Source organism: Solea senegalensis, linkage group LG11 (assembly GCF_019176455.1).
Source record: "Solea senegalensis isolate Sse05_10M linkage group LG11, IFAPA_SoseM_1, whole genome shotgun sequence".
In the NCBI taxonomy this organism is placed as follows: Eukaryota; Metazoa; Chordata; class Actinopteri; order Pleuronectiformes; family Soleidae; genus Solea; species Solea senegalensis.
The window spans coordinates 25,632,721-25,647,873 of record NC_058031.1 but is presented as its reverse complement, the minus strand read 5'-3'; the positions used below and the strand labels follow the sequence as shown (position 1 = coordinate 25,647,873).

At 40.2% G+C, this 15,153-nt stretch overlaps 2 protein-coding genes across 2 annotated transcripts in view; both read left to right on the top strand.

Moving 5' to 3' along the window:
* LOC122776890 (collagen alpha-1(XX) chain) overlaps window positions 1-4,188 on the top strand; it is a 27,033-nt gene extending 22,845 nt beyond the window's left edge. The window contains exons 30-36 of the mRNA XM_044037658.1: window positions 481-552; window positions 698-733; window positions 1,121-1,187; window positions 2,014-2,202; window positions 2,409-2,486; window positions 2,681-2,842; window positions 3,620-4,188. Coding sequence (XP_043893593.1) covers window positions 481-552; window positions 698-733; window positions 1,121-1,187; window positions 2,014-2,202; window positions 2,409-2,486; window positions 2,681-2,842; window positions 3,620-3,648 — 633 coding nt within the window. The 3' untranslated portion in view covers window positions 3,649-4,188. The remainder of the gene's footprint in view (window positions 1-480; window positions 553-697; window positions 734-1,120; window positions 1,188-2,013; window positions 2,203-2,408; window positions 2,487-2,680; window positions 2,843-3,619) is intronic.
* Window positions 4,189-8,433: 4,245 nt separating this feature from the next.
* dpm1 (dolichyl-phosphate mannosyltransferase subunit 1, catalytic) lies at window positions 8,434-13,677 on the top strand. The gene is made up of 9 exons (XM_044038461.1): window positions 8,434-8,606; window positions 9,203-9,302; window positions 9,734-9,767; window positions 9,847-9,923; window positions 11,062-11,087; window positions 11,207-11,302; window positions 11,444-11,512; window positions 11,635-11,749; window positions 12,676-13,677. The coding sequence occupies exons 1-9, from the start codon at window positions 8,476-8,478 to the stop codon at window positions 12,778-12,780; spliced, it is 753 nt and encodes a 250-aa protein (XP_043894396.1). The 5' UTR covers window positions 8,434-8,475; the 3' UTR covers window positions 12,781-13,677.
* The last annotated feature ends 1,476 nt before the right edge of the window (window positions 13,678-15,153 follow it).

The following is a 15,153-nucleotide window of genomic DNA, read 5'->3' as shown; positions in this document are numbered from 1 at the left end:
ATTTCATTTATTATCACCGGAATCTTTGAATTGTTTTAAATGAATAAATAAATGTCCTATGAACAATATTTAGAAGACAAATCCCATTATGTGTGTGTGTGTGCCCTCGATGACATTCACTCCACACAGCTGTTAAAAATGAATGGTGTTTTTGTTGAGTTGAGACTAAATAACGTTCATTATTTACAGTATTTGCATGATATTGTTAATATATATGTAAATATGTCACCAGATTTACTGAATTATTAATAGTAGTAATATTTGCTACCTGTTGTGGACATTTGATGTATTTTCCTGTGGCGCCACCCTCAGGCCAAATCAGTTTTTTACAATATTATCATTATTTCCTGCAGTAAGATGCAGGTTTTTAATTTAATAAACATTTATTGGATATAGCATTGATGTATTTTGATGTTTTTCTTTGTCCTCTTCCAACCAAAATATGTATATACAGTATATTCATATGTGTATATTCTTCAGGGTTTCCAAGGAATGCCAGGATATCCGGGGACTGGGGGGGACAGGGGTCCTCCAGGACCGGTCGGACCTACGGTGAGTCAGGAGGGGACAAATAACAGCACCCACTCTGTCTGTCTGTCTGTCTGTCTGTCTGCACATTTATTATCTTCTCGTCTTTCGAGAACTGGAAAACCTCAGTTAATAATAAAAATAATGAAGTATTTTGACATCATCTCAGGGTTTGTCGGGGAATAAAGGAGAACGAGGAGAGAAGGTGGGTTCTAACTTCCTTATTTGTATTTAATGAATTCAAATAACGTGATTAGTGATTGGACTGTGATTAGTATATTTTACATTTGAAAATAAACACTGGCAAGCGCTTGGTAAATTCATTAAAACACGTTTGTTTTTGGGGAAAATTCTCCTCGAAAATCTCCTGTGACCCAACTGTGGGTCCTGACCCAATCTTTGGGAAACACTTAAAATAATGCAGTTACTGTGACAGAGGTGATTAGGTATTTTAACTTCATATTTTCCTCATATATTGCAGTATTTCGTCACTGTATTGTGTTTTTATTGTAATGTTCATTACTTGTATATATTTTATTTGAGATGGTGCGAGGACAAATTGTGTTTATATTTTATGGTGGTGTTTGAACAGGGAGAACCTCAGTCCATGGCCATGATCTACCAGCTGGTCACACAGGCCTGTGAGCAGCTAGTACACAGTAAGTTAGATATATACATATCTATACATACTCATACACACATATATACACATGTTTGTGTGTATATATATATATATTATATATACTGTATGCACACACACATATATGCATACATACACATATACATATATACATGTGTGTGTATAGATACAGTATATATAATATATATGTACATACACATACTGTATATATATATACATACTCATACACACATATATACACACATATCTATACATACTCATACACACATATATAGACATGTTTGTGTGTATATATATTATATATATACTATATGTACACACACATATATACTTACACATACACATATATACGTCTGTGTATATATACAGTATATATCATATATGTACACACACATACTGTATATATCTATACATACTCATACACACATATATACACATGTTTGTGTCTATATATATATATATTATATATACTGTATGTACACACACATATATGCATACATACACATATACATATATATGTGTGTGTGTATAGATACAGTATATATAATATATATGTACATACACATACTGTATATATATACATACTCATACACACATATATACACACATATATACTTACACATACACATATATACGTCTGTGTATATATACAGTATATATTATATATGTACACACACATACTGTATATATATATATACATACTCATACACACATATATACACATACACACACATATACACACACACATACATATACACACATATACATATAAATACACACATATACACACACACACATATACACATACACACACACATATAAATGTTATGTTATTGACTTTTCAGAGGAGGTGTTGAAGCTCGACACCTTCATCAACGAGATCAGTCGTAAGCCGGCTCCCATTGAGGAGCCCGTGGGGCCCCCAGGGGAGCCTGGTATCCCGGGGCCCAAGGGTCCACCAGGTGCCAGGGGGGGCCAAGGGAGTGTTGGCCGGAGGGGGAGACCTGGCAGACCTGGATATCCAGGAGAACAAGGTGAGATTTTGTGGATGTTTTATTAATATGAAAAGAAAGAGAGGAACCAGAGGATGTTGTTCTTCTTCTTCTATGGGATTCAATGGCATCTTGCATCCATGATGTTACACCACTGCCATCTTATGGAGTGTCCCTGTCCCTGTCCACCACTTCCACCACATTTGAGGCCACTCAAGCTGTCCCACGTGTCTTTTATGTCTGTGCAGGACAGAGAGGTGTCCTCGGGGATAAAGGTGAAGCAGGCACGAATGTACACGGGCCCACAGGAGTCAAAGGATTTGCAGGTAATAACACGGTCATTAGTTTCACACCTGACAAACTGAAGCCTATGCTGTGTGTAGACGTGTTTGATGCTTCATCTCTCTGTTAGACTCTCACTTTATTGGTTGCTGGGTGCTAATGACACAGAAATACGGTTCAGTTTCAGTCCGGTTAATCATCGGTGAACACAGTTAATTGTGTTTGTTTCTTTGTGAAGGTCCTTCAGGTGAGTCCAAGCTGGGAGACCCAGGTCCCAAAGGAGAAGATGGTCAACCAGGACCTGCAGGACCTTCTGGACCTTCTGGACAGCCGGGCGAGGTTGGACCACCGGGTGCGTGTGACAGCAGTGGAGGCTGCCAAAGTGTTCCCCAGGAACCAGGTTAGCTACAAGGATTTACTTCAGATCAGGTTTCAGTCAAGCAAGGGTCTTTCTGCATGGAGTTTGCATGTTCTCTCCCCGTGTGTGCGTGGGTTTTCTCCGGGTTCTCCGCCTTCCTCCCAAAGTCCAAAACATGCAAAATGGTTTATTAGGTAAATTGGACACTCTAAATTCACGATGGATGGTTGAATGATTGTTTGTCTCTAGATGTGTCCCTGTGGTGGACGGGTGAACGGTCCAGGGTGTACCCCGCCTATCGCCCTATGTCACAGGCTGCACCCCTCGTGACCCTCCTGTGTGCTGAATATGTCTAATAATAATAGAGGGAAAGCCCTGTTTTAATGAGGATAAAGCCCATGTGTCAATATGGTAAACGTCTCAAACGTCTTAAAGTAATGATCTTTAAGACAACGACCGAGGATCCGAGCGAATGTCGCGGGGAGTTCATAATCTGCGCTGTGTGCAGCCAAGTGTCGCTTTTGACTTTCCAGCATTTAACAGTTGCTGTTCCACCGTGTTCGCACGTCTTGTTGGAACCATTTTATTGGTGTTCCAAACTTGGACAGACTCTAAGCGGGAATAGAGAGGAGCGCGTTTGTGCGCGCGTCATCACAACGTCCTGTTTCGGTTGTTTTTGGCCATTTTCGGCTGAAATTTTCGGTGTATTTCGACTTTTCAGCAAACTCTTTCCAGCTGACAAAAAGTTGACTTTTAAAGGAACTCTGTGTTTTTTTGCCTCCACTTGAGTGTGTTTGTGTTTCCTCTGTTTTCACTCAGAAGACCCGTATTATGGCTACCAGCCCTGAGAGCATGTGAAGAAGAAACACACACAGTGTGACTGACGTCTGCTCCTCTGGAGCTGAAATGACAAAAACTGGGAGCGGAGCTTTACACAAAAAACCCTGAAGACTGAAGACGATCAACGCTCCCCATCAACAACGAGTAGTCAGCTCTCTAATAATAATAATAATAATAATAATAATAATAATAGAACAGTATTTCTAAGAACACAAAGCATCATAAAAGGAACATATTTTCTCACTGGGATCAGTAAACATTATTTTATTTGTTACCGTGTTTATGCACTGCCTTGTCCTCTGCCTTGTCCTCTGCCTTGTCCTCTGCCTTGTCCTCTGCCTTGTCCTCGTGTGTTTCATTTCTATCTGGTTTATTCTAACCTTATCTGCCTCATAATGAAAACACACACACACACACACATACTCCATGGTGTGAAAGAAAGGAAAGCTCTTTTGTCCCATGGTGGACATGATACTGTGAGAATGTCTGGTGTATGATAGTTTGTATATTTTTAATGTTTATTATGTTATTTTTACTGTACGCACGTATTCATGTTATATAATATAATATAATGTTATACTGTTTATATTCATGTTGAAAATCAGTGTTTACATTGTTAATGATGTCCTGGGGCTTTGGGTTATTACACTTTACACAGTGTGTGTGTGTGTGTGTGTGTGTGTGTGTGTGCGTGCACGTGTGAGTATGTTTTGTATTTGTGTTAATAAATTTCCTTTAATACGTTTCTAAAAAATCTTTTAGTTTTTTTTACAATATTTTTAGTTATATTAAAGGTGCTATTCACACTCACTCACTCACACTCATTCACACTCACTCACTCACTCATACTCATATATACTCACTCACACTCATTCACACTCACTCACTCTTTCACACTCCCTCACTCACTCATACTCATATATACTCACTCATTCTCACTCACTCATACTCTCTCATACTCTGTCATACTCACATGTACTCGCTCACTCATACTCACTCTCTCACACTCACTCACTCATACTCATATATACTCACTCACACTCATTCACACTCACTCACTCATACTCACACTCACTCTCTCATACTCTGTCATACTCACATGTACTCGCTCACTCATATTCACTCTCTCACACTCACTCTCTCATACTCATATATTCTCTCACTCATACTCTCTCACTCTCTCACTCATACTCATATATACTCACTCACACTCATTCACACTCTCACTCATACTCATATATACTCACTCATACTCACTCACTCACTCATTCACACCTCACTACCATATATACACTCACACTCATTCACACTCACTCATACTCATATATACTCACTCATACTCACTCACTCACTCATTCACACCTCACTCATACTCATATATACTCACTCATACTCACTCACTCACTCATTCACACGCCTCACTCATACTCATATATACTCACACTCATTCACACTCACTCATACTATATACTCACTCATACTCACACACCTCACACGCCTCACATACATACTCACTCATACCACTCACTCACACTCTCTCACTCTCACTATATATCTCACATGTACTCGCCACTCATACTCACTCACTCACACTCACACTCTCTCACTCATACCACATGTACTGGCTCACTCATACTCACTCACTCACTCACACTCATTCACACTCTCTCACTCATACTCACATGTACTGGCTCACTCATACTCACTCACTCACTCACACTCATTCACTCTCTCACTCATACTTCTGTTACAGTTTTTCTCACTTGCTAAAACACTAAACCCTATTGTCTGAACCCACTGATTGAATCAATCACTCTTTTGTCAAAACCATCAGCACTTTTCACCTGTTTAGACACAACTTGCCAACACATTCTCATTGTGATGCACCCGTGCTGCATCATGGTGAGCACAGGTGACAAAAGTCAAACACAATTAAAGCACAGGTGTCACCACTTGAACACAACAGTGTGAGAGGAGGTCGAGGAGGTCAGTGAAGATATCTGATGAAATCAGAGCGGCTGTGATTGACCATGTTCTTGTCCATGGTATGAGCATGAGGAAGGCCGGACAAAGGCTACAACCAAACATCAGTACATTCACCGTAGTGTCCACCATAATCCCAAGATTTAGACAAGAGAACAGGTAATTACCTTTTTTGATTACATTATAGTACAGTATGTAAATGTTGACAGCAATTACTGTATACTATACTATATACTGTAAGTAAATCTATGTTTCAGTACATCACTGTACCAATGTACTGTAGTATAGTAATGGAGGGTTGGTCTAACTGTTTGTAGGCCTAGTATTCCATGTATAACTGCATGTTCTCTTTTTGGAGAATTGAAAGACTGGCACTCGGGGGTGGGGAGGACAAGTATGTTCTCCCCACACCAAGAGACCCTAATATTTGATATGGTCCGTGAGAATAGACCATATCAACAATATACGTCCTCAATACGTCCATATATGTCCTCAAGCGCACCAGACTGCGCATGAAACAGCTGTACAGAGTGCCCTTTAATCGCAACTCAGACAGAGTCAAAGAGCAAAGGTTGGTATATATCCAGACACATTCAATGTTGATTACTCTCAGTAGTGATTTACTGTACTTTTCTCTATCACTTACATAACTATATCTATTTCTGCAGAGGGTTTTTCAACTGGATGCAATGGAAAGAGTCCATGAATACATCTACATGGATGAAGCTGGGTGTAATCTCACCAAAAGGAGAAGGAGAGGCCGTAATGTGATTGGCCATCGGGCCATTGTTGGTGTCCCTGGGCAGCGTGGTGGCAATGTCACATTATGTGCTGCCATCAGCAATCGTCAGGTTGTCCACCATCATGCCAACCTGGGCCCTACAACACTCACCAGCTCCTCATTTTCCTCAATCACATGTGAGATGCTCTGTTAGGGCAGCAGGATGAGCATCACATCTATGTTGTTGTTGTTTGGGACAATGTGAGTTTTCACAGAGTCCTCCAGGTTAGAGAGTGGTTCAATATGAACCAAGAACCTTACACCAGAGTAAATCTCCTGCCATGGAACCTGCCTGTGGTGACATAGGTGTGGAGGCATCCCAAGCCTGGATACGGCATGCCAGAGGTTTTTTCCCCCGTTGCCTGGCTAGACAAAATGTGGCCTGTGATGTGGATGAAGTCCTGTGGCCTGACCCAGTACAGAGACATGATGATGTGGCTGAGTAATGCACTTATTTGTATATTTGTGTACTTACTGTACACAAGTGGCAAATGCATAAGATTTACAGAGATACTCCTCAGTGGACTCTATGACTCCAGCACCAGAAACAACAGCCTACGATGCAAAGAAAACTCAAAAGAAGCAAAGAATCTAAAAGACTCAGATCACAGTCAAGCACATGTCAGTATGAGCGGGAAAAACTTGGCTCCGATAAGATCCGATAACTGGAAAAATAATTAGAAAAAAAAATAAGTGGGTCCTCGCTTGACCTGTGCGAGTCGAACCTCCCTGTTTTTAGAGAGAAAGAAAGTAACTGGAAGAAAGAAGTGATAGAAAAAGTGAACCATAAATGGGGACTGAAAAAATGTGGCGAGAGACAGGAAAGCAATAAAGGATGGAAGAGAAGGAAAGAATGAACATGGAGAAGGAAAGCAACAAAGGATGGAAAGAAGGAAAGAAAGAGGAAGAGACAGAACCAATAAAAAGTGAAAGGAAACAAGGAACAACAACAAAAATACTACTCACATAGGTAAACCAAATCCAGTCCAGTCAGTCAGTAAAATCCAGGCCATGTGTTTTGCTGCTGGTTTCTGTGAACACATGAAAAGAGAAAATTGAACTTGAACAACTCAACGTGGGCGGAGTCATCACTGTACCACTGCATGAAACTATGGTGACTTTGTTTCACACACACACAAATGAGTGACGAGTGACTTGTAAAGCAGTCGTTTTCATTGAATCATTAACTGACTCATTAGAATCAGTTCATTAAAACTATTAGTTCGCCACTTCCTCCATGACCGGGAGCACAGACTCCGTCTGACACTGGACTGAAACACAGCGGCAGGGTTCGTGATCCCGGCCGCGATCAGCAGTGCTGTCACTAAATACACCAGACTCCTCTATTAAATATTCAGATTTCTCAGTCTGATGACGTCACGCATAGTATCGCCTCAGCTGCTTGGAACCTCACCAGAGCAGGCACTAAAAAAGTACCAGGTACTATGCTAACCGTGCCGTGCGGAGGCGAGGCGAGTCGAGCCGGTGGAAACACGCCACAAGGTGTGAAAACGACGTAAGTTCTTTGCCGGAACCATTGTTACAGATAGAGAGTTTCCAGTAGGTTTTATTTTGAAGAGCACCGTGGAAGTTCACACCACCAACACTTACATGTGCATGCTGTTTCCTGTTTGGAAGTAATGCCGGTGTTTGTTTCAAAAGAAAAGGCAAAGTCACTTTTAGCAAAAAATGTCTAATTCATATTTGAAAGTTGTATGTTGTTTAAAGTAATTGAACTATAAGTTTTCACGTTTACGGGGACAGATGATCACATAACATTGTTTAAACCTAACAAAACAGTTAAACAATCCATTAATGGTTAACAATGAATATAATAATCACAAAGCGATTATTATTCTGTGTGTGGATCAAATCTCTCTCGTATTACTGTCAACTAAATTTAATTAAAACATTTTTTATTATTCTGTGTTACTTTTACATTGTTTCATAGCTTTGTGCACCTTGGTTATACTTTTCTAGATACGCGCTTTATTTTGAAAACAACAAACCGGATGTTGTGCGGAGCGCCTCAAACTTCACGCAAAGCGAGTGACGTGCACACGTCGTCGTCATGGCTAGCAGGAAAACGATGCACCAAAACCGGGATAATGGCGACAAATATTCCGTGTTATTGCCGACTTACAACGAGCGGGAGAACCTTCCTCTGATTGTTTGGCTCCTGGTGAAATATTTAGGAGAAAGGTGAGTCAACGGCTGCTCGCTAATGCTGCCTGCTATCGGCTAATGCTAATGTTAGCCGCTGCTGCTACTTAAGCTGGGGTTAGTGGTGAGCTGTCACTTACGTCCTGTGTCCTTTCCTAACCACTTGTCTTTCAACTCCATGGACAAAAAACGCCACGAGTATAAGTAAATATGTAGAGGAGAATTCTGAAAACATTAGTGATATTAATTGTTCCCTAGTTTCCTAATCTGTCGGGGTTATAGAAGAATGTCTCACATTGTTTATTATCTGCTAACAGTTTCCTCACGCCCTCAAAACTTAAAGTCACACCACGGCCAAGCGGTAAGAGTCTGAGGATGATAATACAATGATGATATACACCCAATTTAAAGCTATACATAATTAAATGTTGATTACAAAATAGCAGACTTCCCTTTGGCTTTAGGTCATGGGTCCTATGTTTGTGTGCCAAATGTCATGTGTGTAGGTGAAGCCAGCTCAGGGGCTTTTTGATTTGAGGGACTGTGGAGCCATGTTGCCATGCACAATTGTGTTTATTTTTCAATTTTGGGTTCTTATTTAAATCTAACCTGAAGTTTTGTGTGTGTGTTTACAGTGGACATAACTATGAGATTATTGTCATTGATGATGGAAGCCCAGACGGCACACTGGAGGTGGCAGAGCAGCTGCAGAAAATATATGGAGAGGACAGAATAGTGAGTGAATCATGTCCTTCTGTAAAAACATGCATGTCACAAACCCGTCATTATAAATTAAAGATCCAGTGTGTAACGTTGACAGATGGGTTAACGACCCTGAAAATGTGGGTTAGTCTCCAACATTTAGCAAAGAAAATGTCTGAATGCTCAAGGGTGCGTTTGGGGTGAGAAACTCCAAGAGGAAAATAACTTTGTTTATTTGTGATGCAGCTCGTGAAATGAAATGCAGAAGAACCGTTGTCATTTAGAAATGAGATCACGTTGAATCAAGATCGTGAATTTCATTTATCATGCAGCTCAATTTTACTGTGCTTGTGCTCTTATACAAACATACAGGTGGCCTAAATGTGACACACTGGAGCTTTAAGTCTCAGCTGGTGTGTGGGATTTTTTATGAAAACTCTGTTTTGTCTGTTCTGTGTTTTCAGCTTCTACGACCTAGAGCGAAAAAGTTAGGCCTAGGTAAGTCAGTGTGAAACTCTGTTTCAAAAACTGTGTTTTTTGTATCAATGACTGATGAAATCCTGTCTCCTTTTCCAAGGCACCGCCTACATCCACGGCATGAAGCATGCGAGTGGGAACTTCGTTATCATAATGGATGCAGATCTCTCCCATCATGTGAGTGGAACAGTGTGTGTACACAGCAGGTTCAGAGTTCGCTCTCGGTGTGTATGCGTTTGTTTGCATTCGCCTGGTAAAACCTCCCGAAACTACCGCTTGTTTCCATTAAAGTGATAGTTCAGAGATCTTTGAGTCAGCATAGAATGAGCATCCTTCTACACCAAAGTCCATAATGAAAATCATAGTTTTTACATCACAGCACTCAGGAGTTGTTGATCCATTGCTGTCAGTTCACATATGTTGTTTTGTTACATTTGGTGTTTGAAATCCCGTTATTTGGATAAACCTGAGTGACACAAACTGACCAAACGAGGCAACAGTGGACCAGCAGCTTTGATGTCATTGTAAGTCACTTTGGATAAAAGCATCTGCTAAATGACATGTAATGTAATGTCATGTCAATGCAGTTGTTTTTTTCTATGGACTTTGGTGTGGGAGAAAAAACTTCTGTTTTTAGTCACAAAAAAACAGTTTTTATATAAATGAAGCAACAAAGTGATATCGATTTTTATTATCAGACCCTGTTGGGTTCTCGAAGGAGGGGGTGCACACACTGGAGTCAGGATGCTAAAAACAGCTCCTCTGTTCATCAGGAAGAGTTGATAGCTGAGTCACAACTTCATCTCAGAAGTTGCTTGTAGGGCTGCATCGATTAGTTGTTTGGTCCATTAAATGTCAGAAAATGTTGATCTGTGTTTTCCAAACCTCGAAATGAAGGAAGTTCTCAAATGTCTTGTTTTGTCCACAAAGAAACCAGAACATTTTCACATTTAAGAAGCTGAAAAATCAGAAAACCTGTATTGTTGCACTTGACAAAACCATGAATTCTCGTGTGGATCAAGCTGATCATTTTATTTTAAACGCCTAACAGATGACTTAAGTATTCAGGCTGAAACAATTATTACTCGTATAATCCATTATTAATTGATTACTAAATAAATCGTCAACTATTTTGATCATCGATTAATCGGTTTGAATCTTTTTTCATGATTAAAACAAGATTTCTGATTGTTTCAGCTTCTTAAATGTGAATATTTGCTGGTTTCTTTGCTCCATAAAACAAAGAAATCATTAAAAACGGAGGTTTGTGGACCTGATACATTTGATTTTAATTGTTCTTTGTTTGTTTTTACAGCCCAAATTTATCACAGAATTTATTGAGTAAGTGTTTCTTAATATAACATTTTCTATCTCTTGATTTTGCACTGCAATTCTCCTTATTCAGACAATATCTTTTAATGACAGATGGAAGTAAAACTGTTTGTTTGTTTGTTTGCCAGAAAGCAGAAGGAGGGTAACTATGACCTGGTGTCTGGGACTCGTTACCGAGGCAACGGAGGAGTGTATGGATGGGATTTGCGCCGAAAACTCATCAGGTAAAAACAAAGAAACACGCACAACATTACACACAACATACACCTTTAAATGTTCTATTTCTGTGTGGCTAAAAATGAATAAAACCAGATGTGGAGTTTAGAAAAATGTCTCTTCCCTCTGTCTCCATGTCTCGCTCGCAGTCGCGGAGCCAACTATTTGACTCAGGTGTTGCTGAGACCTGGTGCTTCAGATCTCACAGGCAGCTTCAGGTAAAAGTGGAGCAAGAGCCGCTGTGAAATGATGTCACCGGTGAGTCATACGCGTGTGTGTGGAGAGAATAATATCACTCTCACCGCTGCTGCTGCTGCTGTTTTGTATTCATTCACGTTAGACTGTACAAGAAGAAGGTGCTGGAGAACCTGGTGGAGCGATGCGTGTCCAAAGGCTACGTCTTTCAGATGGAGATGATCGTGCGAGCCAGGCAGCTCAACTACACGGTCGGAGAAGTGAGGACCCCAAAATTCATTCATTAATCATTAATATTTTCCCTGATGTTATGTAGGGTTTTGATGTCAGTTTGATGTTAGGGCGGAAAGATTTACTTGATTCATTGATTATTAATCGATTAATGAGTTTATTATCAACTATGTTGAGTGTTTTTTTTAAAAGAATTACAAACAAATCAGATTTTCAGCTTCTAAAATAAAAATACAACAAAGAAGTCATTGAAACTGAATCATTTGTGGACAAAACAAGACTTGACATTTAAGATCATCATTTCCAGATTAGGGAAACACTGATCAACATTTTCAAACTTTCCTAGCGATAACTCGGTTAATGGTGCAAATAATGCGACAAATTCACTGATTTGAAAATAATCTAACTGCAACTAACGATGATTTTCATAATCAAATAAGCTGTCGATTCATTTGTAATTGTTTGGTCCATAAAATGTCAGAAAATCTTGATCAGACCTGGAAACCTGGAAAGGACGATGTCCTCAAATGTCTTGTTTTGTCCAAAAATGATCCAGTTATAAATGACGTCTTTGTTATATGGAGCAAAGAAACCATGAAATATTCACATTTAAAAAGATACAAAAATCAAATCACTCAAATCGATGAATGGAGAAATTACATTTAACTACATTTAATTGTCCCTGCAAAAATAAACAATGACATTAAATGAATGGAAAAAGAATCTGTACCAACAAAGAAACACAGCCAAACACTCACTGACTGTCACTGAAAACTGAGTCTTATTCAAGAGAAATCTTGCGTGCGTGCGTGCGTTTCACGCGGCAACACAAACTTCACATTCTCCGTGCCTCGGTCTGTACTCCGAACCATCCTTTTAACCTCCATAATTGGAGCAGCATTATCGGCTGTTAGATGTGAACTGAGAATTCTCTTCTCCTTCGTCTCCCTCTCAGGTGCCCATTTCGTTTGTGGATCGAGTTTATGGAGAGTCCAAACTGGGAGGGAACGAGATCTTGTCGTTTGTGAAAGGACTGATCACACTCTTTGCCACGACATGATCAGTGATGCAATCGATCTTCCCTCTTAACCTCAAACTCACTCTTCTCACTGGTGCTGTACGTGTGCTGTACAGCAGTCATATTGTAACGACAGGGGAAAAAGCTTGACTGACGGCGCTTTTCCACGACCCAGTTTCAGCACGGCTCGCCGCGGTTATTTTTGCTTTTCCATCAGTGACAGAACCTGAAACCTGGTGCTTTTGAAAAGACTTACAAATCCTGAAAAATCTGCGTCTAAAATCTCCATATTTAACAGAGGAGGCTGACGTATTGAGCCAAATCACAACCCGTTCACTGACTGAGTCTGATTCTGTGACCAATCCTGTCGTCGCGCAACAGGATGTGGCGCGTGTACGTCTCATTACCACAACTTCTAGACCGCGTGTGAGACCTAGAAAATTTAAAAAACTATGGATGTGGCGATCGGTCCAGGGTGTGACCCCCGCGCGACCCTCGTGTGGTGGATAAAGCAGTAGAAGACGGAATGAATCGTCCAATCACAGATGACTTTCACCAGCTTCTCAGTACCGTAAACGGTTGAATAACTGCCAGATATCTTGGAAATTCTACAGCCATAAAATCAAAAATGAATCCAGGCTAATTATCATGAGAGGACCATAATTATTATTAATTATTAACAAAGAAAACAAAGTGATGGCAGTTCAACGCAGCCAAGCTCTGATGACTCCGCCCACTTTGAGGAGGCGCTATATTAATGGAAAAACCATACCGAGTCGAGCCGTGCTGGAACTGGGCTAGTGGAAAAAGCGCCAATAGAACACGATGACAAATGACATAAGATAAAGGAATGTATATCATGTTTGACATTTCCCATCATCATGAATCATGTGAAGGGTTTTACAGTTTGTATGCAATTAAAAAAAGTCTTTTTTGTTATGTTGTCTCCGCGTCAGTCTTCTGTCTCCGACCGCGCTCTCGTCCAAACCGAAAGTCGACGCCATCACAGAAAATGTAAACGTGGCGAGAGCTCGTCAGCCGAGACGGGATGTGACGATCGGGACAATCACGATCGTAATGTCTGTAATGTCATGATCGTTATGCATGTATAAAATATTTAGTTTACACTTCTTGAGTGAGAAGCTCTTAAATTTCTCATAGTTCTCACCACAACTTGTAATAGACCTTAACCCTTTTTATAAATAAACACATTAAAAGTTCAGAACGGGAGCAACATTTATACATTATTCCACAGAAAATACTGGAGAGACAGACCATTAGTGCTGTTTTTGACTGGTTAATACACCAGTGATGCTATTTATTTATTTATTTTGTGTTAAATTGGCTAAATGCACAGTATGTGCCATAAAAATTGGCAATTATCTATCATAGAGAAACCCCATATATCAGTCGACCTCTGATTTTTATGATACGCACTTGTTCTCATACACAAATATCCTAATGGATAAATGAAGTTATTTGAATTTAATTATATTGAATGGATTATATCATTTATAAATCCATCTTTAACTCCACAGCGTAAACTGTTCATTCCACACTTTTCTTATGAGGACATTGAACGTATCACACTGTACAAAATACTTTGTTACTGTACTTATGTACAAAATGTATGTATCTGTACTTTACTTTGTTATTTCTATCAACTTTTCCTCTAACTGTCTTTGTTACTCGGTACTACCCAATAAAATCAGAAGAGTTGCTATTATGGTCTGTATTTACATAGAGCTGGTCTAGTCTTATTGAGCTGCTTCACATACATGGTGGTTAAGTGTCTTTACTCAAGGACACATATAGATGAGGAGCAGAGCCAGGAATTGAACCCCCAACCTTCCAGTTAAAAGCCAACTCTCCCCACCACTGAGCTTATGTCATATACATTTAAGACGTTTGAAATAATATTATAGAAAAAAGTTAATTCAAGTCATTTCCTGGTGAGATACTTTCACTGTTCTCCTGTCCTCAGTCAGTGCAGGAAAGTAGTTCCGGGCATTAACACAGCGTGTGCGACAGCGCCACCTACCGTTGAGACCCCTCCTGAATTGAGTGCTGAGGCTTGTGTTCATCCGACCCTCTGCACTGCAGGGAGGGAGGAGGCCGCCAGATGTAGCCAAACTACGCATGCGCAGCAATGCCCCCCCTCACTCCAGAAGGAAGGACGCCCGCTGGCGGCGAGACCCGGCAATTACTACACCGGCTTGTTTACACCCCCAACCCCCAAACACACAGCCTCAGGCTCGAACACAGAAATCCCGCAGCCTTTTTTAATTCATTCAGTCATTGACTTAATTGGTTTAATTGGTTCCACAAACCAATCAAGAGCCGTAAGTGACGAGGCAGGCTCGCGAGGACGGACTCTCTTGACAATGAGATTATTTATGCTAATGAGGCGACGTC